General features: G+C 42.9%; 2 protein-coding genes across 2 annotated transcripts; both read right to left on the bottom strand.

Moving 5' to 3' along the window:
* Positions 1 to 50: 50 nt before the first annotated feature.
* LOC110987298 (acetylcholinesterase-like) lies at positions 51 to 8,717 on the bottom strand. The gene is made up of 9 exons (XM_022249900.2): positions 7,907 to 8,717; positions 7,290 to 7,472; positions 6,389 to 6,548; positions 5,724 to 5,801; positions 5,239 to 5,357; positions 4,566 to 4,733; positions 3,415 to 4,037; positions 1,921 to 2,078; positions 51 to 1,143 (listed from the first exon to the last, which is right to left on the bottom strand). The coding sequence occupies exons 1-9, from the start codon at positions 8,063 to 8,065 to the stop codon at positions 1,040 to 1,042; spliced, it is 1,752 nt and encodes a 583-aa protein (XP_022105592.2). The 5' UTR covers positions 8,066 to 8,717; the 3' UTR covers positions 51 to 1,039.
* Positions 8,718 to 13,725: 5,008 nt separating this feature from the next.
* On the bottom strand, positions 13,726 to 19,190 carry LOC110987286 (acetylcholinesterase-like). Its single transcript, XM_022249883.2, has 9 exons — positions 18,936 to 19,190; positions 18,442 to 18,624; positions 17,976 to 18,135; positions 17,285 to 17,362; positions 17,045 to 17,163; positions 16,363 to 16,530; positions 15,250 to 15,881; positions 14,843 to 15,006; positions 13,726 to 14,420 (listed from the first exon to the last, which is right to left on the bottom strand). The coding sequence occupies exons 1-9, from the start codon at positions 19,089 to 19,091 to the stop codon at positions 14,299 to 14,301; spliced, it is 1,782 nt and encodes a 593-aa protein (XP_022105575.2). The 5' UTR covers positions 19,092 to 19,190; the 3' UTR covers positions 13,726 to 14,298.
* Positions 19,191 to 22,147: the final 2,957 nt, after the last annotated feature.

The raw sequence follows: 22,147 nt of genomic DNA, 5'->3' as shown, positions 1-22,147 counted from the left end.
GTCGTTAGATAAACACCGTTACGTAAGCCGAGTAGGACGATCAAAATAACCCTCACGGGAACAAAGAGACAGGACACGAAGACATACTGCCTTCTTGTATCTTGTCCCGTCCGATACATACTCCACCCAGAGCCAGTGAAACGGTTTTTCGATTTCAGTTTGACCAATAACTTATTTAAGACACAAAGTATCCACGACAAAACTAATGTTTATTCTGAAAAGGGACCCTTGACAAAGACATCCACAGGGGGGGTATTTTGTAAGCAGTTCATCGCGCCTACTTACAATTCCAAGGTTTCCCTTTGACGTTTAAGAGAGAAACGATATTTCCATAATGAATCTGGACATCTCACAAAATAGACAAATCGTTCACGTGCCACTGAAATTTCCATACAGCAAATTCATTGTGGCTACACTCTAAATGTACCACCAATGACCATAACCAAAAATTCAGTAAAAATACCAAAAATACATGGGTCGATCATAATAGTACATCTTTGTACCTCTGAAAATCCTAAATAAATGTTGCTTGTCTAGCACTAAACCTTTTTATGACGTTATCTTTGCCTGTCATCCATAAACATTTTTAGTGTTCTTTAATATGCTACTTGTTAAACTTTCGCAATGTTTAACACCATATATGTTAACGTGTCAACAGTTTTACCCTTGTGATTACACATGTACTGTCTATCATTAGCGTATCCAGGTGGGGGGGGGTAAATTGTTATTTTTTTTCCCTACAAATGGCTGTCCAATTTTTTCCTCCGTAAAAGAACTGACATTAACCTCGAGCTCTTCCCAAAGTGTTAACATTTTTGAAATGGCACTGCAACCTAACCATTTCTAAAATGCTGGCACTTCCAGCTGGACAGTTACAGCTGCCTATGAGGTTTTCAGTATTGACACACTGCAGACTTGAGTCAATTTCACAGAAAAAGAGGTATTTTTGTAACTGGCCGAAGCGTAGAAGAACATTTTCAAAAAATGAGTCAATATGCAGTTGAGTGCATGTGACCCCATAATTTTCTTTAACAGCGTCTCATGATTTAAGTGCGTTTAGTGAGGCCATCCAAGCCGGCATGTCGCTCTCTCTCCACCGCTTGGTCTCGTACTCGTAATCGGTAAACGTTTTTTCATCCGGACCTGTCGGAAAAATTAAAACTTATTAATTCCGTCAGTGCAGCATATGAATGAAGAAAAAATGGACTGGACGCTGTGAATGAAGAGAATGTAATATTCTCTGATGGTACATGATAGTCGTAAAATTCATTGTATTTCTTAAAAAAAAATGTCCAGGCTGTCTTAAATTATGCCTTCGATATCTTTATCAGTATTCTGAATTTCATTCATTGGTAACGTAGCCTGCTACTCCGTACTCGATAAAGTCTACGGAACACACAATTCGCATCAGAAAATACGAAATGTATGTTTGTCGAAATTCTTTTTTTAGAATCTGAGGACCTTGAGAAATTCCAATGAGTAACCTGTCCAAACATGCGCAGCCATTATGATGTGCATGCTCAAACCAAACCGAGTCTTAGCCGAAAGTTACATAGACAAAGCCGATCCGGCGTATTTGTAGGATGAAAGTTGTTTGCAGTAACTACTTGGTATTTGATTCCCCACTTCTCCGAGAACTCAGCTGTCCCCCAACCTCTTTTTACAATAGTATTTCATTTATACATGTAAATTTTCAACATGTTTTTTTGTTGTTGCTGCTGTTGCTGCTGTTGTTTTAGCTACGGTCATTTTAAGCAGTCATTTGACATTACTGAAAAACTCCTGAAAGCTTAGCACTGGATAAAAAAATGCACAGTGAGGAGATCTTATAAAATATCACGGGGACGTATTCTGACCCCCGCTCGTTGAGGGTTTAGTGGCTTCTCAAGGTAGGGCACCTTGCAATACGGGGCAACTCACCAAACAACGTCAGGAGCCTAGGGACGTACTCATTCCAGAAGTGGCAGTGGTTCTGTCGCAGACCTCGCCCATTTCCCAGGTCGAGCGAGATCTCCTTGTATCGCTGGTCAGGCATCGTGTATCTTGGCCAGGTAGGGAGGCCTGGGCCATTAGGATCTCTGGACGGAGGGGGGGAAGAGATGAAAATAGGGTGTCGGTGTGGTGGGTCGAGAGTAAACAGCAAAACAAGGAGTTGAGCACATCTCAAGTGATAGGTTGAAAATTGTTCAAAAATGATGGATGAAAGTGGGACTCAAAGTTCATTGTTTGCATTCCAGCAAGCTGCCGTGTTTAAAGGCTCAATACAGGTCATCATGCTACTTTGGTTAAGATAAAATCTTTTGTATACATTTCAAATTAACCCACTTCAAATATCTCCCTCGGATTTTGTCCTTCGTGCTTCAAAAAAGAAATTGCATCCAATTGGCACAACCTGCCAAAGTTAAGCTGACTAATATAGCGATTTTATAGGCAAATTCAACCTGTCAAAGTTAGCAGCGGTTTTGTTAAATTGTACACATTTTTATTTCATGGGTGTTGGACTCAGTTCAAGAATGGAATCTGTGTTCTTTTGCCTCCAGATGACCACTTCTCCATCAGCAATGGTGCTACTTGTAAAAGTAGGATGTCAAAATGTTAGGAAGAAAATGTCGGTTCGTTCCCATTTTCTGTTGGATTCTTAAACATAATAGCAAGGTCCAACGATAACAGTTGAAGAGTTTCATTTTGTGATGCGTTTGACGTACAAAACTATCTCCTTGACATTTATGCAGCTTGAGTCTTTTCACATGTTGCTATGTTGGGTAATGGAGGAGTTATACTTGGACCTTGAAATTTATTACGGGTCGGTTAGAGAGCGCCACCAAGCGGTAGACTTTAATGTGCGTGGCTCTGAATTGCGAGTAAAATTACTATAATCGCCTGTGCATCCTATTTCATTGCGAGGCCTTTCTGTAAATTTCAGTTTAATGAATGTCCTTTTCCTATATTCTCCTTTGAGTACACTATTATATTAAGAAAGTGATTTCTGTTCCACAAGAATAAATATATACTTTTTGATGTCTGTTTCAAAACATTTTTCCAAAAACAAAAAATCATATCTGGGTCATTCCACAAAGTTCGGGCCCAGTTTGTGGCGGCGTCCCTTGTTACCTCAGTGAAAATAAACATCTTTTTTCCCTACATGGGGATTCTAAATTGACATTGTTCTAAATCTTGCTAGGTTTTTGTAGTGGCATGCTTCATCTTTGCTGAATAATAATGGCTTAATCTGTTGTAATGTGAAAATAAAGGGCAATAAAAGTTACCGATGTAACATGGGACGCCGTCACAAACTGTTCCCGAACTTCATGGAATGACCCATCTACAGGGTTGCCTTTGTCAAAACTTCTCCGAGTCTTGAATGCATGGGTAATTTCACCTTTTGCGAATACCAAACAAAGTACATGTATTTACCCAGTCTTAGCAAAGTTTGCCCAATATGTCATGACCTTGGCAGCGAGTTCTTTTTCTCTATCTTCAGGAATCTTGGTCTTGTAAAACAGCTCCTCAGCCCAGGCGTTGCCGAAAACATAAGGGAGATCCTCGGCGTGGGCAGCTCCCATCCACCCTGGACCGAGGTTGAACACGTCCATGACAGACACCGTTGGCCGGTGGGTCATGTAATACATGAACACGTTGGAGCCAGCCTGCAGGTGCGCCTTAGCCGTCCAGTCTGCAGGTGCTATCCAACTCTGATCGGTGGTTATCCTGACGAAGTTCTCCAGGTAGTTGGCGTCTGGGTCTTGCAGCTGGTCCGGGTTGGCATAGACCGCGTCCAGGGCTTGGTAGACGGCCGACGTGTCGGCATCGGCGAGGTATCTGGGTATCGCCTGAAGAAACTTGGTCCTGTTCATGTGAGGAGGTGTCGCTGAGTTGTAGGCGCTCATGTCGACCACGAGGGCGTAGGTGGCGCCTTCATCTGCTAAGGTACCCAGGAGAACATCGACTTTGTTAGGAAAGTCGCCGTTCACGAGCAAAGTCTCTGGCCGGTCGCGTAGGAAGAAACCATCCACCACAGGTTGGAAAGAAATGGTCACCTGTGCATCATAATTATAACTTTAAAAAAGAATGTCACATTTCGATAATAATCCTTCAAGGATCCAATTTGAAAGAACTAATAGAAAAAGACGTTGGATCATATTTGTAAAATAATGGCATCAATGACCGACAATAAAACTGGAAGGCACACTTGCTCTTTTGATAATATAAATCAGTGAATGGGCATGAAAATGAAACTGTTCCAAACTTGACGAATAACATTTTAAAATACCACCCTGTCAATTTGGTGCTAGTGCTACCGGTAGCTAAATTGTCGTCTAGGAATGCAACACACATAGCCCCATCAAACATTGTTTAGGCTGCTTTTTAAATGTGTCTCGACGAGCAAGATTTAGGCCTTTGACACAGACATTAATTTAGCAGTAACTCTGAGAGCCTTCAGTTTCAGCCCTCCCCCCCGAACTGTTCGCATTCACGTACCTCGCACGTGTTCAAGAAGGCCTGTATTTTAGCATGTTCAACTACGCAGACCCATACTCACCACGAGAAGATAATTTTTTACGTACCTGGAAGGCCTTAATCAGTAGTTCCCTGGCGGGGACGCTTTTCATGCACAGTACCATCTCAGAAGAAGTGTGGTTGGAGCAGCCTACAGAGGCCGCAATGAGCCCCGTTTCTTGAATTACTTCCTTTACGTCGCGACGGTAAGCGAAAATGGTCGTGGGGACACCACTCTGCCCAAAACAACATGCGCAGGTGTATCATATGAACAGTTGCGTATGCCATGGGGTACCGTTCCAACCAAAAGCTGTCTGTCTAATCATTCATATTTTTGTCACTCAATATTTTCGATGAAGAATAGCCCAAAGAAATGATATTCTTTGAAAACCAGAACTTCCGCTGACTCTGATTCCAAACGGCTTGTCTACTTCACTATGAAAATCAAATCGACCAGCGTAGAGTGCCGAAGTGAATACATGTACGTCAATACACGCACAGTTATGTGTGTAAAAGACATTACCGAGAAAACCAGCCTGCAAACCAACACGCATGCGTCCTCGATTCGTTTGCACTGCTCTTCTCGGTTCAAAATGACGCCGCACTTCGGTACTCTAAAATGCAGAGTTACCCGTGAAACTTTTAACACACCCATGCGATAATTCCAAAGTAATGTGCTATTTTGAAGCATGTAGCCCAATAACCATTGTCAGCATATCCGACCTGAGACCAGATATTTACCTGCATAATCACTCTACGGAAGAGACCGACACTCCGCTTGGAGAGCAGATGTAGACCCACGCTGGTAGCCCCTGCACTCTCGCCGAAAATGGTCACTTTGTCAGGATCGCCCCCAAAACCTGAAGCAGAAGAAGAAAAGTCGAAGCAGAAATTCAACAGTACGTCTAGCCTTGAAGTCGTGACAATACAAAACATTTAACAGTAAAATATTACAGTGTACAGTTCTAATAGCTGGAACTAAACTAGCAGCCCGAAAATTACCGATAAGATCTTGAGTCGACAAACAACGCCTAAGGATGGGACATGTAAGTAGCCCTTCTTATCGACGACTGTATAGCGAAGTCTATTCGACCGTAGTTCGACACGCATTTTACAGAGTCACTTCCATTTAAACCGTTTTGGCTTATACTTTTCACACCTTTTGTGGGTGCTAATTTTCCAACCAATTACTGAAGATTCGACAGACAAAGCAATATAGCACTCACTCTTGATGTTGTCTCGGACCCACTCTAGCGCCATCAATTGATCCAGCAAACCCACATTCGCTGGGAGGTCATTGTTGCCTGTGAAAGTAACAAAATTAGATAGCAACATTTTCCTAGCTTAAATAAATCCCTGGCCCCATCCATTGGTGTGTTAAGTATGAAGCCTAACAAGGAAAGGAAAAGGAGAAGTCCTTAAATTTGCAATGCGTGGTAACCGCTCCGTTATTTCAAAAATGTCCTTAATTTACTGTACAATTTTTGCTTTGCTTAATCCACTTCTTCCTCGACACCTATCATTTCAATCATTAAGTAAACCTCTGCCCTATGAACTTGCCTCTGTTTCTAAATCTGGCATTTACATTCTCGCTATAGCATGGGCTGACAGTAGCTTACATTTGGCCGAGCGGTGCAACCAAAAAGCACCATTACACAACCTCGTTCCCACAGTTATGATCTTGTTTTATCGTGTTAGTTTCAACTACGCCTAGTAAAGGAACAAAACGCAGCCGATGGGGACAAGACTGGCCCTTGATAGCCATTCCAAACACTGTAACTGGTACAGCTCTTTCCCCATTGCTGAGGGCCAACGTCAACATACAGTCAACCCGTGCCGGTAATGGTTTTATCGTTTTCAAGAAGATGAGGTAATCCTTCAGCCTACAGACCGGTTGTCATGAATCCGAAGGGCCCCAGGCGATAGTTGACGGTAACCAGGATGACTCCGCCGACGGACGCCAGAGGGTAGCCTGTGTACTCCGGCATGGACCCCGAGCCAAACACGTAGGCTCCCCCATGGAAAAACACCATGACGTCGGCATAATCGGGCTGCAGAAGAAAGAAAGTTGAAGCACAAGCTATCAATTCCGTATTTCAACTGAGATTCAATATCACGAGGCAGCACTATTGGTAGTCTGTGCCAACAGACAAAATACTTCAAACGGGCAAAGGTTCGATTCCTCGCTTGAAATAGTTCATAAAAACCCACTTTACGATATAGAAAAATAATTTGGAGATGGTGTGTATCGTCTGGGCTTGAATCTCAAAGTTCTTTAGGCTTTTTTCTCTGTTAAAAATAAAACTGAAAGGGGGCAGTAACTAAATTTTAAGAAGGCTTGCAAAAATTTTGAAGGCCTTTGAAAAGACCAAATGTGGCACAAGACATGTTTAATCTTAAACAGTTTGTGATTCATTTCAAGAATTTCAATTTTGGGAAAATATCTTGGACGGTAGTTCACAGCTTGGCACGACTTATATCATCAACAAAAATTACGAGACTCTGTCGCTTGCCAGTGCTATGAAATTGGTGCTGGTGCCTTGTGCGGCGGGGAGTATGGCTTACAGAACATCGGTGCCTCGGACCTTTGGAACACTTAATTCAGCCGTGTCGTCTTCTACGTAATCTTCCACAAGGAGCCACGAGCACCGTTGCCAATGAGCGCATGTGACGTCAGCCAAGGCGAGGAAGGCTACAACTTTGTCGTGCGTACTTAGTAAATCTAGCTCCTAAACTTATGCGTGCAATGGCCCCGCAGCGCGAGTGCCCAAGCATCGTCAAAGCCCGCTTACCAGATCGTGAGGCACGTAGACGTGAACGAACAGACAGTCTTCGTCGATGCCGCTCAAGGATGGGAAAGTCTGCATGCACGCCGGCTTGAAGCTCAGACACGACAAGACTCCGTCCCATGCTCGCTTCCGGATTGGTGGCTTGAACCTGTTCAAGCCAGTTGGGGGTTCGGCGTACGGGATACTCTAGAAAATCAATGTTATTTAGATATCACATCATTGATCCAATTTTCATTATTACTGCTTTGGCTGGTGCAAAGGATTGACGTTCATTTTTCCAGTCAACAGAGTGAGAAACCAACTCCATAGCACTGTTTTGCACAATCATTTGCTCAGAAGAGAACTTTGTTTAGAATAAACAGGCTACCAGCCAAAAATTAATAAAATGTACATCGTTCTTTACACTGGTTCCACAGCCGATTTTTGCTGAGCACATAAATCTGCGGACTTTCTATTTCTATCACGCGGTTCACGTTGAATCTGGACTCAGTTTGGAAACTGTTGGAGAACGATTAACTGCTATTGGAAGGGTGCAAAAAGTAAGAAGGGGGGGGGGGTTTCAAGGAATCCAACATTATTGCGTCTAGCCCCCACCAAGTTTATTGTGAAGTGCCTTTTACCTTGTAAATGTCGACCTGCGTACTGACGTTCAAGAAGTCCACATCGGTATTAAATGGTTTGGTCTCGCCTACGATCCAGCCCTCACGTAGCCGCACCGTTGGCCTGGAGAGGACAGCAGCGACCCCAGCCAGTAAAACGCACAAACGGATCATATTCATCCCGTCCAATCTGTACACTGACTACCGCACCAAGGACCCTACGTACGCGTGGCTTGATAAAAATGGTGAACTACACAGCGCGGCGTCCAAAAATTGAACAAACTTTCACGTGCTCTGACACTCGTCTGATACCGTATCTGCTTCCATATATCATAACCACTCTGGGGTGGTTTTAATCATTTGGACGGATCACAACTGAAACAGCGAACTACAAAACAGCAGATGACAGTCACCTCTTTGTTGCTGGTGTTCGGTGACGATGCTGGCACAGTTTTTACATCGAGGTCAATCCCTCACCAAGAGTATTCGATATTCAAACTAAGGCGCTGATAACCTCGATAAAGACTTGAATTTATGAGTAAACAAAGCTCTACTGGTGATATAAGTGGTGGGAAAACAGTGGCGCGTTAAGCTGGAATACGTTTAGACAATTGTGAGAACTAGAAGCCGAAATATAGGAGGAAAGCTTTTTAATGAGGCTCCCAGACAAAAGCCTAAGCTGGAACTCGTTTTCCAACTCACAAACCAGTTTTGAACTGAAACAAGGAACGGCAAAAACATCGGCAGAATGACTTTCGGCTTACCGTATTTCTTTGTTGGCAACCGCGGGTGTTTGGCGTACAGATACCGGTACAGGTCAATACCAAGATAAGAACATTTGATATCTTTTTCAAGTTAAGGCGCTGATGACCTCGATAAGGATTGTGATTTACAAGTAAACAAAGCTCCCCTTGTGATGTAACTCGAGAGAAACACAGTGGCGTGTGAAGATAGGATCCAAATTTTAGGGTAACCGTGCGGAAAAGTCTTGTTAGTAGAAGAAACGCTTTGCCCATCATTTTTCTTAAATGACGCATCCAGGCAAGAGCCTCAGATGCAAGTCGATATTCAAGAACTAGACATCGATTGGGTCGTGTCCTGGATGATTTCAATTTGGAAAATTGTCAACATGTCGACCAGTTTGCTGGCCAATGGTTGTGTTTGTATGCCGTGTCTTGCATGGCTATATTTATTTCGAGAAGGATGAAACCGTAAGTATGGTCCATAGGTCTACATGCATGTGTGCTGGTTTGAGATAATCACAGTCTTTACAAACTGTTCCCTTATGCAATTGCGGAATTGAAAGCGCCAAAGTAGAATCAGGTACCACCAATCCTGCAGGGAAGGGATTCTATGCTGATGAAAACAAAACGGACACTTTTTGGAGGGGGGGTTCCATTTTGAATGCCCAAACGCTTCATAAGTGCGCCCAATTGGGAATACAGATAATTATGACTATTTTTAGGCCGCAAATACAATACCCCTTCCCCTCAGATCTTTGAGTGCAAGAAAAAGCAGGTATAAATGTTATTAACCGCTGACTCCATGGATATTAAATCAAGCTCTTCAAAACACAGCTTGCTGTCTAGCCGAGGTGGCCACAGTATGTAGCCGCGACTATGAACCGTTACAAAAGCAGAAAAGTGGCAAAAACAAACTTAAGCAATGGCTAAAAACCGACATACAGTACTGCATCAGGTACCATCATGGGTGTTGCGAGGAAAAAAATCAATCGGAAAATTGAAATCTAAACAAAGCGAAAAAAGAAAAGAAAAAAGAAAGAAAGAAAAGAAAGAGGGAGAGCAATATTGGAAAAACACCACTTCAGTTATAAATACCTCGGAATCGACCCCTTTTCACCGTTATAGTTTGTTAGTTTGCTGCTGAGTGCTTAACCCCCCCCCTGGAAAAATCACAGCAGGGGGAACCAAAAGATGCAGGCCATTGTTCGATGTATTTGATACAGTGAATGTTGCAATCCTTAGACAAGCGACTTTCAAAGTGATTGTAAATGCTGGAGACACTAATTATATTAAAGGAGCCTCAAAATGAAATTAAACCTGGTACAGCTGCCAGAATAATACGAACCGTTCGAGGGAGAGACGAGTTTAAAGATTTCATTGGTCCAGAAAGAGACGTATAGTCTTGACCGATACCGCCGCTCCTGGTGGGAAGGTAGACGGAGATATCCTTGTATAGCTTCTGATCTAGGTCATATTCCGGCCTGTAGGGAATGACGCCATCATTAGGGGGACTGAATATGAAAAATATTGTAACTGTTTTTACAAGAAAAAAATTATTCGGGTATCAAGGGAAGCGAGACTAACTATGATTACTTGAAGAAAACGCTGGTACATCGACAACTCATTTACTTTTTACCTGTTACGATCAGCGGCTTTTTGTCTAAATCATGACATTATCATAGGTTATAATTTTAAGTAAACATCTTCCGAAGAGCAACGATAAATAAATAAACACAGCTGTACATTTGAATTTGAATGATACACAGAAAATCAAAGGAATTTATCATTATTTATTTCAAATTTAACTACTTATTAAATTAAAAAAAGGTTTTGTGATTTATTTGTCAAATGAAGACTTTCCAGGAGTTTGTAAATAATGGAATAAATTGTGATCTCTGCCTTTAAGTTCCTTTATGTCAGCTAAATGAAAACTAGTGTCTAAAATATTCACTGGAGTAATCCTTCAAAGATAAATACATTTACCTCGTCTTGGCAAAGTTGGTGCAGTTCTTCATGACAATGTTGGACATCACCATTTCTTCAAGTAGAGGTTTCTTGTTCTTTGTAGAAGATCTCGGGAATTTAGGTGTCGCCGAAGACGGTGGGCAGGTCCGTCCGCGTGGACGACACCCAACCACTTGGGGCCGAGGAAAAAGACATGATACATAGAGACGGTTGGTGTACGCGTCATCTGGTACATATAGACCTTTGTGCCTTCCCGTAGGTGAACCTGAGCCGTGACGTCAGCGGGGGCAATCCGGGTGCAGTCGGTTGTGATCCGGGTTAAGTTATCTAGGTAGTCGGGATCAGCGACTTGGCTATCACTGACATACCGGGTCTCGATGGCCTGTTTCATGGAGGCGTTGTTGGCAAGGTCACCGGTTCACCATAAGTGAAGATCCATTCGAAGTAAACCTTCAAGAACTCTTCGTGGCTCTCGGGCTGGACTTTGGACGCGGAGAAAGAGGGAAAGTTCTGGGACAGGGCCACCAGAGAGCCCTCGTAATCGTATATGGCTCCGATCATGATGTCGAGTTTCTGGGCTAATTTCATGAAGGTGCTAAGCACAAAAATTTGCTTGGCACAGTATTGTCTTGCTTAGGAAAAACAGTTTACCAGCCAAATATCCATGTCATTTTTAAGATAAGCGAACATCAACTGAACACCAGTCACAAGCAATATACAGCATATGAATAATTTGGTTGGTAATCCTGTTTTATCAAGGGAAAGAAATCATGCTAATGATCCATGAAATTGGCCCTGACCACTTACACACATGAAGTTCAACCTCACAAGCACGACGTTCGAACTCACGCACACGACGCTTACAATTCACAAACACGACGTTTGCCTGTCCGCTTTAGAACACCATATCTTTGCGCGTAACTACCACAGTTTTACTTTGATTCTTGTTTTGCAATTCTCAAGATGTCTGTGGCCATCTCTGCTTGAATACACTCTACATTTACTATGAGTGACCTTTCAGAAAGGCAATGAAAGGTTACATTAAGGAGCGGACTCCCCTCCCAAAAAGAGGAAAACCACCCCCTAAATATGCCCTTTGGTGGATACATCGCATTTGTTTCACTTCTTACCGGGTAAAATCATTCGGGTCGACTCGGGCTCAGGAGCCGGCGTCGGGTACGATGACGCTTTCTCCACTACCCCTCGATCCCCATCCGTGGGTTTGGATGTACATTAGCCTAGCCACTGTTTTCTACAGGAGTGTGTTAACCATACTCTGGGAGGGGGGTCCGGGTTCACCCTCCCATGATTGGGCTCACATGTGATGACTACGCTGGCAGGTAGTTCAGGTAGTTGACGCCAAAAGTCGCACGGAGGTCTTGAGCCCGTCCTCTCATTATCATTTGAAAGGATGAACTTATTAGGAGCTATTAAGATCCTTTTTGAGCCGTTTGGTCAGGTTTGACCTCCAGCTTTCTATTCTATGCTTGTAGCCTCTCGTGATTTTCCCATCCAATGAAACAGCCTCTTTCCCCATTCCTCTCTGGCTTTTTGGCTGATGTTGATGGGCGCGGTGCTGGGTTAACTAAAACTGACCGCAGACAACAGGCCTTCATATCGAGGGCCACCGACACTGAGATCAAGAATCTGCCACACGAACATTCAGTAGTCTGACATTCGTAAATTGGACTTCGGTCAAGCACGGGAGTTTTAGAAAAAAAATCTCTCGGACAAACACTGAGGTCTGTGATATTTAAAGTCAAACCAAGTTTTCAGTGAGGCTTCAGCTAGGGGGAGGGGGAGTCTGAGGATTTTTCTGTGTTGTCTTTATGCACCTTCTTCAGACTGAGTAAAAATTAAGGGGCCCTTAAACGCACTTAGGGGAGGAGGCTTATTTAGTTATCGGTAGTTACCCCGTTGACGGGACAAACGTATCCCCAGACTCCGGTTTGGGCACTGGCATGGTGGTCTGTTTTTCTCTCTACAACTATTGTATAATTTGCTTTGGTTTTAAATAGTTTTTGTGTGCTTGGATTTTTATTTTTTAAATTTTTTTTACTTAGTTTTAAATAAGTTTTCAGTGTAATGCGCCTTTGATCACTTCGGTGGAAAGGGCGCGCTATAAATTCAAAATTATTATTAGTATTAGTATTATTAGGGACGGAATTGAGTAGTTTCCCATATTGTCCTGTAATTGTTGTTTTAACACGCGCGATAGTTTTTTGTAATGACAACAGAATTTCACATCAGACCAGCCGACCGATGTAAATTATCGAGGGATCCCAATACGACTCTTTTAGCGTCGATCTGCGCACTTCCGCGTTTGAAAACGAGGCTGTGTGTGTTAGCTTCAATTCTTAATACGATCAGACGATTGAAAGTAAGGAGTCAAAACGTAAAATACATAAAGGTATGTTAAATTCAGACTTTGAGGCTGCAAATTTTTGTGGAAGAATCTTTCAGAATGACTCGACACGTAAAATCAAAAGAAAAAACAATGGCAAATTACCGCGAACTAACGTACCTGCGATGGCCGTGTATCTTGTGCAGTGGGCGTGGTTTAAACGGAAGTGGTATCACACTTACGAACCGGATACTGCATGTACTGTGTCGACTCCGCGGGCGAGCGCAACGAAGTTCAACGCAGAGAGCCTCGGTTTCGATGCGGATATGCGCAGACGGCGCTAATGTGAAATGCATCTATTGATAATAACAAAAAGTGCGTTATACTGGCGCCTTTGCTTTTTGTCAGAATCGTCGGGTCCGGATTCAGGCTTCCCAGTAGAAACAACAATACAGCTGCACCTACAAATTTTATTAATATTTCGAGGTCCTCGAGGCTACATTTTGGTCTTTCCACAAGATTGTGCATGGAAGGAAGAGGGAAAGCAGATCAAAACTATCGCCTTCCTCTCAATATATTTACTTCTTTTGAAGGCATTTGCCCTGATGGCCACCCGCCCCCATCTACCTTTGGCCAACCATGAATTGGAAATATGTGCGATTGTGACATCCTAAAAGGGTATGGTTGCTATCCTTGCAATTGCCAGAGGGGTGCTAAAGGTGCCATTATCATTTACTGATGGGGTATGATACATCTTAGACAAGGAAATGAATTTTGAAAACTAGTGATTCAACATGTGATGTTAGTTCATTTCTCTTCCGTAGCCTTCGCCGTCTGCTGTGACCGATATATAAAGACATGAACATAACAACATAAATAGTCACGTCAGTTTCTGTGGTTTAGATACGACATTCAAGAATGTCTTGTCCAACCAAGGCCTGCCATTTCATCGGCGATCTCCTTTCCAACATTCTTCACGATTTCAATTCCCAAACTGCAAAATGACTGTTACCAGACGCTGACTTTTCTCTTGACATTTATTTTGGGCAAGTGCGTCGGTAAACATTCGAAACTATGGTACATTACTAAAGCATGATGAAGTCTTCAATGTTATTTGCAAGAGAATTTGGGAGCTGTAATTCATTAAAGCAATAAAAGTTTTGTGTTCACCGGTAGGGGTGAAATATGTCATCTTTCCATAACCTAGATCAGTTACTAATTCTTTTTTCAACTCGAGTGGTTTTTGTTACTATTAAACTTTTTGGGTGTATTAGCATAACTCAGAATTTAGACTGTAATCCGATTTGAAATTTATCGAACATTACTTTTTTAAGATTTCTGTCATCGAGAGGTTAGTCTTTTCACGAGTCATTATTTTCTTGGTGTATGTGCACCTCGTTTTCATCGAACTGGGCCTTACACTGCTCAACCTGGTTGAATACATCAATAAAGGCCTCAATGCCCCGGGTCGGGTCCGAAATCACTGCAAAGAAGAAAAAACAAAAAATTTATTCCTTCAGTCTTTATAAAAGAGTGTGAAAAATTTGAACGATTCACCAGGAAGGTCGGAGACTATATACAGGGTGTCCACATAAAAAGTATGCCGAGATAAAAAATACTGTAATAGCAAGACTACTTTAGGTATGGGAAAGAGAAATATATCTCTAGAAAGGACAGAATGCCCTCTTTGCAATGGTATACAGTTTATTTGTGATGTTATTGACACAGATGAGTGAAAAAACTAGACCGGTGTTCAGGGTGCTGAAATCGGCTTTGTTACAAGTTTGCATGTGTGATTAACAAGGCTAGACCATGCAAGTATGCAGAATACCAAATGCCTTTTATATGGGCACCCGGTAAAGCAAAAGAATACAGTTCTACGGAATGAAACTGTCAAATACGAACCATCAGAGCGAGTGACGAGTTTAGGGATGTCATTGGTCCAGAAAGAGACGTAGTCCTGGCGGATACCACCGCTCTTGGTCGGAAAGTAGACGGAGATATCCTTGTATTGCTTCTTGTCTAGATTGTACTCCGGCCAGTTGGGTACGACGCCATCGTTGGGTGAACTGGGAAAGAGTTGGAAACATTTGAGAGTAGACAAGAGGGGTACATGTATATCAAAGGCAAAAATAATACCTCGTTAGCTGAAGAGGCGCTGTTCTCACTGACTGTGACATTTTTCATGTGTTGCTTATCGTAATATTTTATGAAACCGTTATCGCCTTCCAGTTTCTACTGCGGTAAATTTTGTTCTCCTCTATAAGTTTAGATTGAGGGGAAAGTTTAGAGCTTGCTCTACAATTTCTTACCCTGTCTTCGCAAAGTTGGTCCAGTATTTCATGATAGTGTTGGACATCATCCTCTCCTCAGGCAGTGGCTTTTTGATCTTGTAGAACACTTTGGGAATCCAGGAATTGCCGAAGACAAAGGGAAGGTCGTCCGCGTGGATGGCACCCACCCACTTGGGGCCTAGGAAGAAGATGTGAAAGATAGAGACGGTTGGTGTATGCGTCATCTGGTACATGTAGACCTTGTTGCCTTCCCGTAGGTGAGCCTGAGCTGTGACCTCAGTGGGGACTATCCAGATGTAGTCCGTCATGATCTTGATGAAGTTATCTAGGTAATCGGAGGTGGGATCAGCGGCTTGGCTGTCGCTGACGTAGCGGGCCTCAATGGCCTGTTTCATGGCGGCGTTATTTGCCACGTCACCGTAGTTGTAGATCCAGCCAGGGTAAGTCTTCAGAAACTTGTCGTGGCTCATGGGCGGGGCCTTGGAAGCGAAGAAAGAGAAGAGGTTCTCGGCCAAGGCCACCAGGGAGCCCTCGTCTCTCATTGCTCCAATCAGTATGTCGAGTTTCTGGAAGTCGCCTGCGGCCAAGATGTTCTCTGGCTTGTCGTGCAGGAACGATCCATCCACCACGGGCAGGTAAGCCAAACCAACCTGAGATACGTCAGACGAACAGCTATTTATTATTTCACATAACCAGTGCGCGGAAGGCATTAAAAAACTCGTTAAGGTGACACAAGCTGTCATTCGGTCAGATGCCCGCAATTCGGTGATGCCTGCCGACGAGGATGCTGTGCACTTTTGTGTACATGAATATATATTTTACAAACAATAAAATTGGTGGCATCAAAAAGTACATCCAACAGTGAGTAATCAAACAAGTCAGAGCTTTATTCTTTGATGTTTCCCCTTTAAAGGGTTACCTGTATTGAAGCTCCAAAAATCTATTTGGCCAGACGAGGGAACGAAGTTTAAAGGTGTACACTAGACACGTATGAAACTTAACATAAAGAAAAGAGACGTGGGGAAATTTTAAGGCCCTATTCCTTGCAGATGCCCCAACAAAAATTACCCCGAAGTCTAGCAACCACAGAAAACCTATTTTTTTAAACTCCTCCTCAGTTCGTACACTGACCTTATAGGCAATAGACCGGAACTTTCTTGCCGGCAACGCCTGCAAACAGGAGATCATTTCGGCAGTGGTGCCCGTAGGACAGCCCGCCTTCAGCCCCACTTCCTTCGCCTGATTTTTGGCGTAGTCGAGAGAGCGTTGGTAGGCGAAGAACGACGTTGACGTACCGCTCTGTTTGGGGGAAACGAATAAGATGCACTACAGGTGACAAATTGAGCTTTTGACGACTAAAGACGAATACCTGTGCAGCAAAGTGAAAGTGCGCAAAACATCCTACTTTACTTTTTGCAATTGTAATGGACTGTTCTCAACTTGGAATAACTTGCTCAAGATAACCATCATAAAAGTGAATGGGAAGTTCCCCCCTCCAACTATACATACCAAGAAAGTCATTGCAACATGTACATGTATGTGCCCATTATGCATAAATTCTCCTAAATGCACCTTGCAAAACTCCCTCCGTAATCATCAAGACTCAGGACCAGATTGAATGCCGTAGGCCCTCGGCACCGGCTCCCTAGACATCTTAACCTTTTTAGACACGATGCTTTTCGTTTTGTGGCATTTTCACTCAGATTGTGCCTATTTTGTGGATTCCAGTTATAGCGCTTATATTGTGCCTATTTGTCAGATAACCTGGCTGTGAAAGGCACCTCCACCACACACACAAAGGAAATTTTCCTACCTGCATGATTGCTCTTGTGAAAAGACCTCTGCTGTGCTTTGACACGAGGTGAAAACTGACGCTGGCGCCGCCAGCACTCTCTCCAAAGATGGTGATGTTGTCGGGGTCTCCACCAAATCCTTGATAACAATTATTATTGTAATAATATTAACAATTATGTTATCAAGTATATAGCAACATGTTTATATTGTTTTGGAATAAACCCGTACATTTGTTGAAAACATTTCACAACCAACTTACTATGAATGTTGTTCTTCACCCACTTGAGAGCCAAGACTTGATCCAGCAAGCCAACGTTACCAGGAGCCTCGCTGTCACCTGCCAAGAAAAGCAATACCAGGTGGTTTATAAACATCAATGCATCGAGGATTCAAATTACTTCAAGAACAAGACTAGTGTGCATGCAACATGGATCTATTTAACCAAGGGCCTTTTATTGACAACTTTCTGTGCAATAAAATGAGTTAAACACAATGAAACGCTAACATCTGATAAAAAGTTTCACAATAATAATCGAAATCGCTCATCTAGTATCAAATTTTAATGTATATTTATGACACTTTTGCCCTTCGATTGGAGAGAAGAAAATGAAAAAACACCAAGATATTCACCAACGTTTAGAGTTCTTTTCCGGTGTTCAAAAGTGGAATAAAGTTTAAAAAAAAGTTAAGTCTAGCTGTTGTTGACTGTTCTTAACCGTTCTTTTCAAGGAAATTTATGGAGACGCGTAGTAGATAGCAAAGGGAAAATTTTCAGCTTTTGATGAATCAAATTCTGGTTTTACAAAACCACGAAAGGCACTTCTACAGATTTTTTGTCCGATCGAAGACAAATTTAGGCCATCAGTTTCTGCCACCTTCGAGACTTCCTTCAAACCCATGCTTGCTGTAGTTATCTTTTGTTTTAGAAAGTGCCAAAGAAAAATACTGACCAGTTGAAAGGAAGCCAAACGGCCCAAGGCGGTAGTTGATCGCAACATAGATGACATCACCTACGGCTGAAATGGGCTGGCCTAAGTATTCCGGCATTGACCCGTAGCCGAAGAAAAAGGCACCGCCGTGAATAAAGACCATGACAGCGGCAGTCTTGGACTGCATGTATTTGTAGGGGAAGGAAAGAGCAGTAACAATAGATTAATAATTGCACATTTTTGACATCCAACAGGCACAGAAACATTTCCCAACTTCGGGGAAATAATCAGCAAATGAAACAGGAAATTGTAACACATTGATGACACTGCCTATATAGATACACGTACTATCGCCACGGTGTAAAGTATTCTTGACGTTTTTCCACACTGAAACCCAAAGTCACTTGAGTCTGATGTAATTCTTCATCACTTCGAGAATTCCATTAAAATTGCATCTCGTTGGTCAAAAACTGGAAATCACACTTACTACGGTGTGAGGGCGATAGACGTCGAGGAACAAGCAGTCCTCGTCCATGCCACTAAACGAGATGAAGTATTGGATGCAGGCAGGGCCGTGACGGGCTGCGTTGAGAGTACCGCTCCAGGAGTTGACGGGTACCGGGGGCTGGAAACGTCGGAGCCCCAAAGGCGGCTCGGCATATGGAATGCCCTTGGGAACAAATACAAGATGGTTTTCAGAAATACCTAACAAAAAACAACTGTACATTTTAATTTCTTAAAACAAATTGAGATAAACCTTGACAATAAACAGCATTCAAAGAGATTCTGTGTTTAACAAGGAAGTTTGTCAGCACATTGTGAAATGCATCGTACATGACGGTAAAACCGACAAAGAGATAATAATAAATAGATGTTATTAGAAATAAATATACACAGATCTGTACAAAAGGTTTTGACGACAAATAAAGGCCCTTAATTGATGACAAAAATAATAGCTAGGGATTTCTGCTTAACACTTACCCTGTAGATGTCAATCTTCTTGTCCACCTTCAGATATTTATCTTCCTTGAAAGTTTCCGTAACTCCTTCGATTCTACCGTTCAGTGTCTGGATGAGTGGCCCGGCCATCGCAGCGCCGACCAGGACCAGCAGGCAAGCAAACACGCATAAATTCATCCTTGTCCGCGGTTCGGATAAAAAACTGCACGTATATAGCCTTTTTACTGTGGAGGCGAGTGTACACTTCAGAGTTGCCTGAGCAAAACCAAACTCTGGCAATTCGTTATAACATTTATGCTGTCGGTTATCAGTGGCCAAATGACCCAAAAAAAATTACTTCCTCTCTCTCACTATCAAAAAACGATGAAGTCCTTCATCTGCCAATCATATGTAGGATGATTGTGGGACCTGTCTTTCATTTCATTTTAGACACTAGTTTTAGTTTAGCTTTAGTTTGATGGTAATCTTGAAATGCATGGAGAGGAATGAGACGAACACAACATAGAGAACACAAATCAGAAAATGATTAATAGGCCATTGAATCGTTTCAACAAATGCAAAAGGGTTTTGCTACAAGGAGAATACATATGAAAATGTAATGACCCAGTTTTGCCCCCACCTCTTTACTTCAATTTCTACTCTAAACACTTAACATTAAATTTATTTTCCAAGAAATTCCATTTTTATACACTTTTGAGTTTGCATGGCCCGTTGTGGGGCTGATTTGAAGGCAAATCGAAGGAGGCTTCTGTTCATCATGCGGCCATCAGCGAATCACTGCAAGGAGCAACGTGGGGTGAAACTTCCAAGGGAACTTTGGGGTGCTCACATTTCTTTAACGGGGTACTTAAGGCAAACTAGCTGCAGGGTGAATGCAGCTTTTGTGCGTCTCATGATTTCAAACTAGTGGGGGTGAAGTACCAAGTGGCGCACCCAAGATTTGTCGTGGGGGGACCTCGGGCTGGATAGTTACCCATCACCCAAATAGCTCCTGATGCTAAAGCGTCCCCCTCCCCCGGTTGCACCACTGTGCAGTACCCGACCGATTTGAAATCTTGAAGTGAGGGTATCAGGACGACAAATATCTGCTAGGTACCGTAAAACTCGGTCCAACGGAGCTAGGCCGCTGCAGCGTAGTAGTTTGTATAACTTCATGAAAGCAAGCAAGGTGTGGCTTGTACATAGGGTTGTGTACATTTCAATATTTGAAGACACCCAGGAGGGGAACACAGACCTCGGCTGGAGAAACGTTCCCTACCCCCAACCCCCCGTAACGCCAAAGGTAACACTTTAGTCGATCATTCGCAAACATTACAGATAGTGAGTAAACCACACAAGATCCTGAAGGAGAAAGAAACGCATTATTGTCACTTATTGTTGGTGCCGGGGGGGCTTTACAGCTGTTCATTTTCTCACAGAATGTTACAATTCTGTCAACCAGCGTCAGCTCTAAAATTAACTGATTGGCAGTTCAGACAGATAAAGCGCACATCCACTTTTCTTTATCAGCGCATTCCGTCATTTCAGAAGCAGACGTTACAGCAACACAGGAAAATTTAACTTAATCTTTAAATAAAATTTAAAAAAAAAACCAAAAAATACTTAGATTGCTGACATTATTGACGCACGGCACATCGATCTAAAAACGCATTTGAAGAAAGAGTGTAAGTTTCGAAAGCTTTTTTTTTCAACTCATATCGCACGTGACAGTCTTAAGAGTAAGTATGTGCATACCATTGAATGTTTCCGCCAAAAACTTGGCAAGGGGTCATATCGATCATACAATTGACAAGGGGAAGGGCCACCGGATTCCCTTAAGTATACGCCCCTTCCGTGTGAACTTCTCCAAGTTTCAAGGAAGAAGTAGAAGTAACTTCTGTCGGGAAAGGACATGGTAACGTCACGTGATGGTGCTATGTCCTGTCCCACGCCCCTTTCCTTATCCCACTCTGGCTTGTCGAATTTGTTAAATGTAATCATTCTGTGGAAGATCTGTGTTACTTTTCACTGTTTGTCGGCAATTTCTGGTTATGGTCGCCCCGACTTAATAGCCTGAGAGTGTTTACGCGCGGTGGTGGGTTAACTTGAAAGTATACTACTTACGCCCTTCACCCCTGAAGGAGCATAGGCCATCAACGACAGAACTCCACTTCACTCGGTTTTGAGCCATCTTTTCTACCAGCTTCCAGGGTCTCTCCTCCAGCTGCTTCTGGTTTGCCTTCTTCTTCGTCGTTTCCCCCCTTGGACTCCAAATTAGTGCCTGAATCGTAATATTGAATGTTGGTTTTATTAGTGTACGACCAATCCAGCCCCACTCCCTTCTGCCTGTTGACTGTCTCTTGACTACCTCTCTGCCAAAGCTCAGCTTTCAAGATTATTTTCCAGAAGATTGGCCTTAGACATGTATTGATGAAGGTCTGGGTCTTCTGTTGTGTCTTCTTCTTCAACCTCCGTGTCTCAGAACCGTAGAGTAAGACAGATTTAATATTGGAGATGAAAATAAGTAATTTGGTTGATATACCATTTTGCCTAGGGCTCCATTATCTTTTTCAACATGACAAAGGCGGCTGTTGCTTTGCCTATCCTAGCGGTGACATTCCGGTCTGTACCCCCTTTAACGCTTCCGAGATACACAAATGAACCCAATCAATGGCTAAGAGGAACAAGAAGTGTGATGACAGGCATCCCTGACGCACTCCAGTTTTGACCTGTAAACGTTTCGACAGACGACCGGCGTGGACAACTCTGCATGGCATATCCTGACGTACACTTGACCAGGGAAATAAGCTCCTCAGGTATTCCATTATACCTCATCAGCTTCCATAGTGATTCCCTGTCCACACTGTCAAAGGCTTTTTCGAAGTTAATAAAGTTTGTATAGAGACGAGAATTGCACTCCAGTGACTACTCCACAATAATAGCTTCCGGTTATAAGTGGCCACAGGCAAAGGGCGTCAAAACAAGGACCACCGAGGTCAAGAATCGGCCAATGGAACATTCAGTGGTCTGTATTAGTAAACGAGTTGGACTTAGCCCACGCAAGATGGGAGTTTTGGACACAAAGTCAGCGATAGAGGGCTCAATCATAATCCACAGACTGGCTATACTAGCAAAACAGGGCGGATACAGGGCTTGCATGGTTTCTTGAAGGGGGGATCTGAGGATTTCTCTATGTAGTCTATATATGCCTTTTTAGGACTGAGTTAAATGTGGGGGCTCTTATACGCCCTTTG

Source organism: Acanthaster planci, linkage group LG08 (genome assembly GCF_054643075.1).
Source record: "Acanthaster planci isolate LZ-2023a linkage group LG08, COTS_SCS, whole genome shotgun sequence".
NCBI classification, from domain to species: Eukaryota; Metazoa; Echinodermata; class Asteroidea; order Valvatida; family Acanthasteridae; genus Acanthaster; species Acanthaster planci.
Note: the sequence above shows the minus strand (reverse complement) of the source record. Positions and strands in the feature narration are given on the sequence as shown.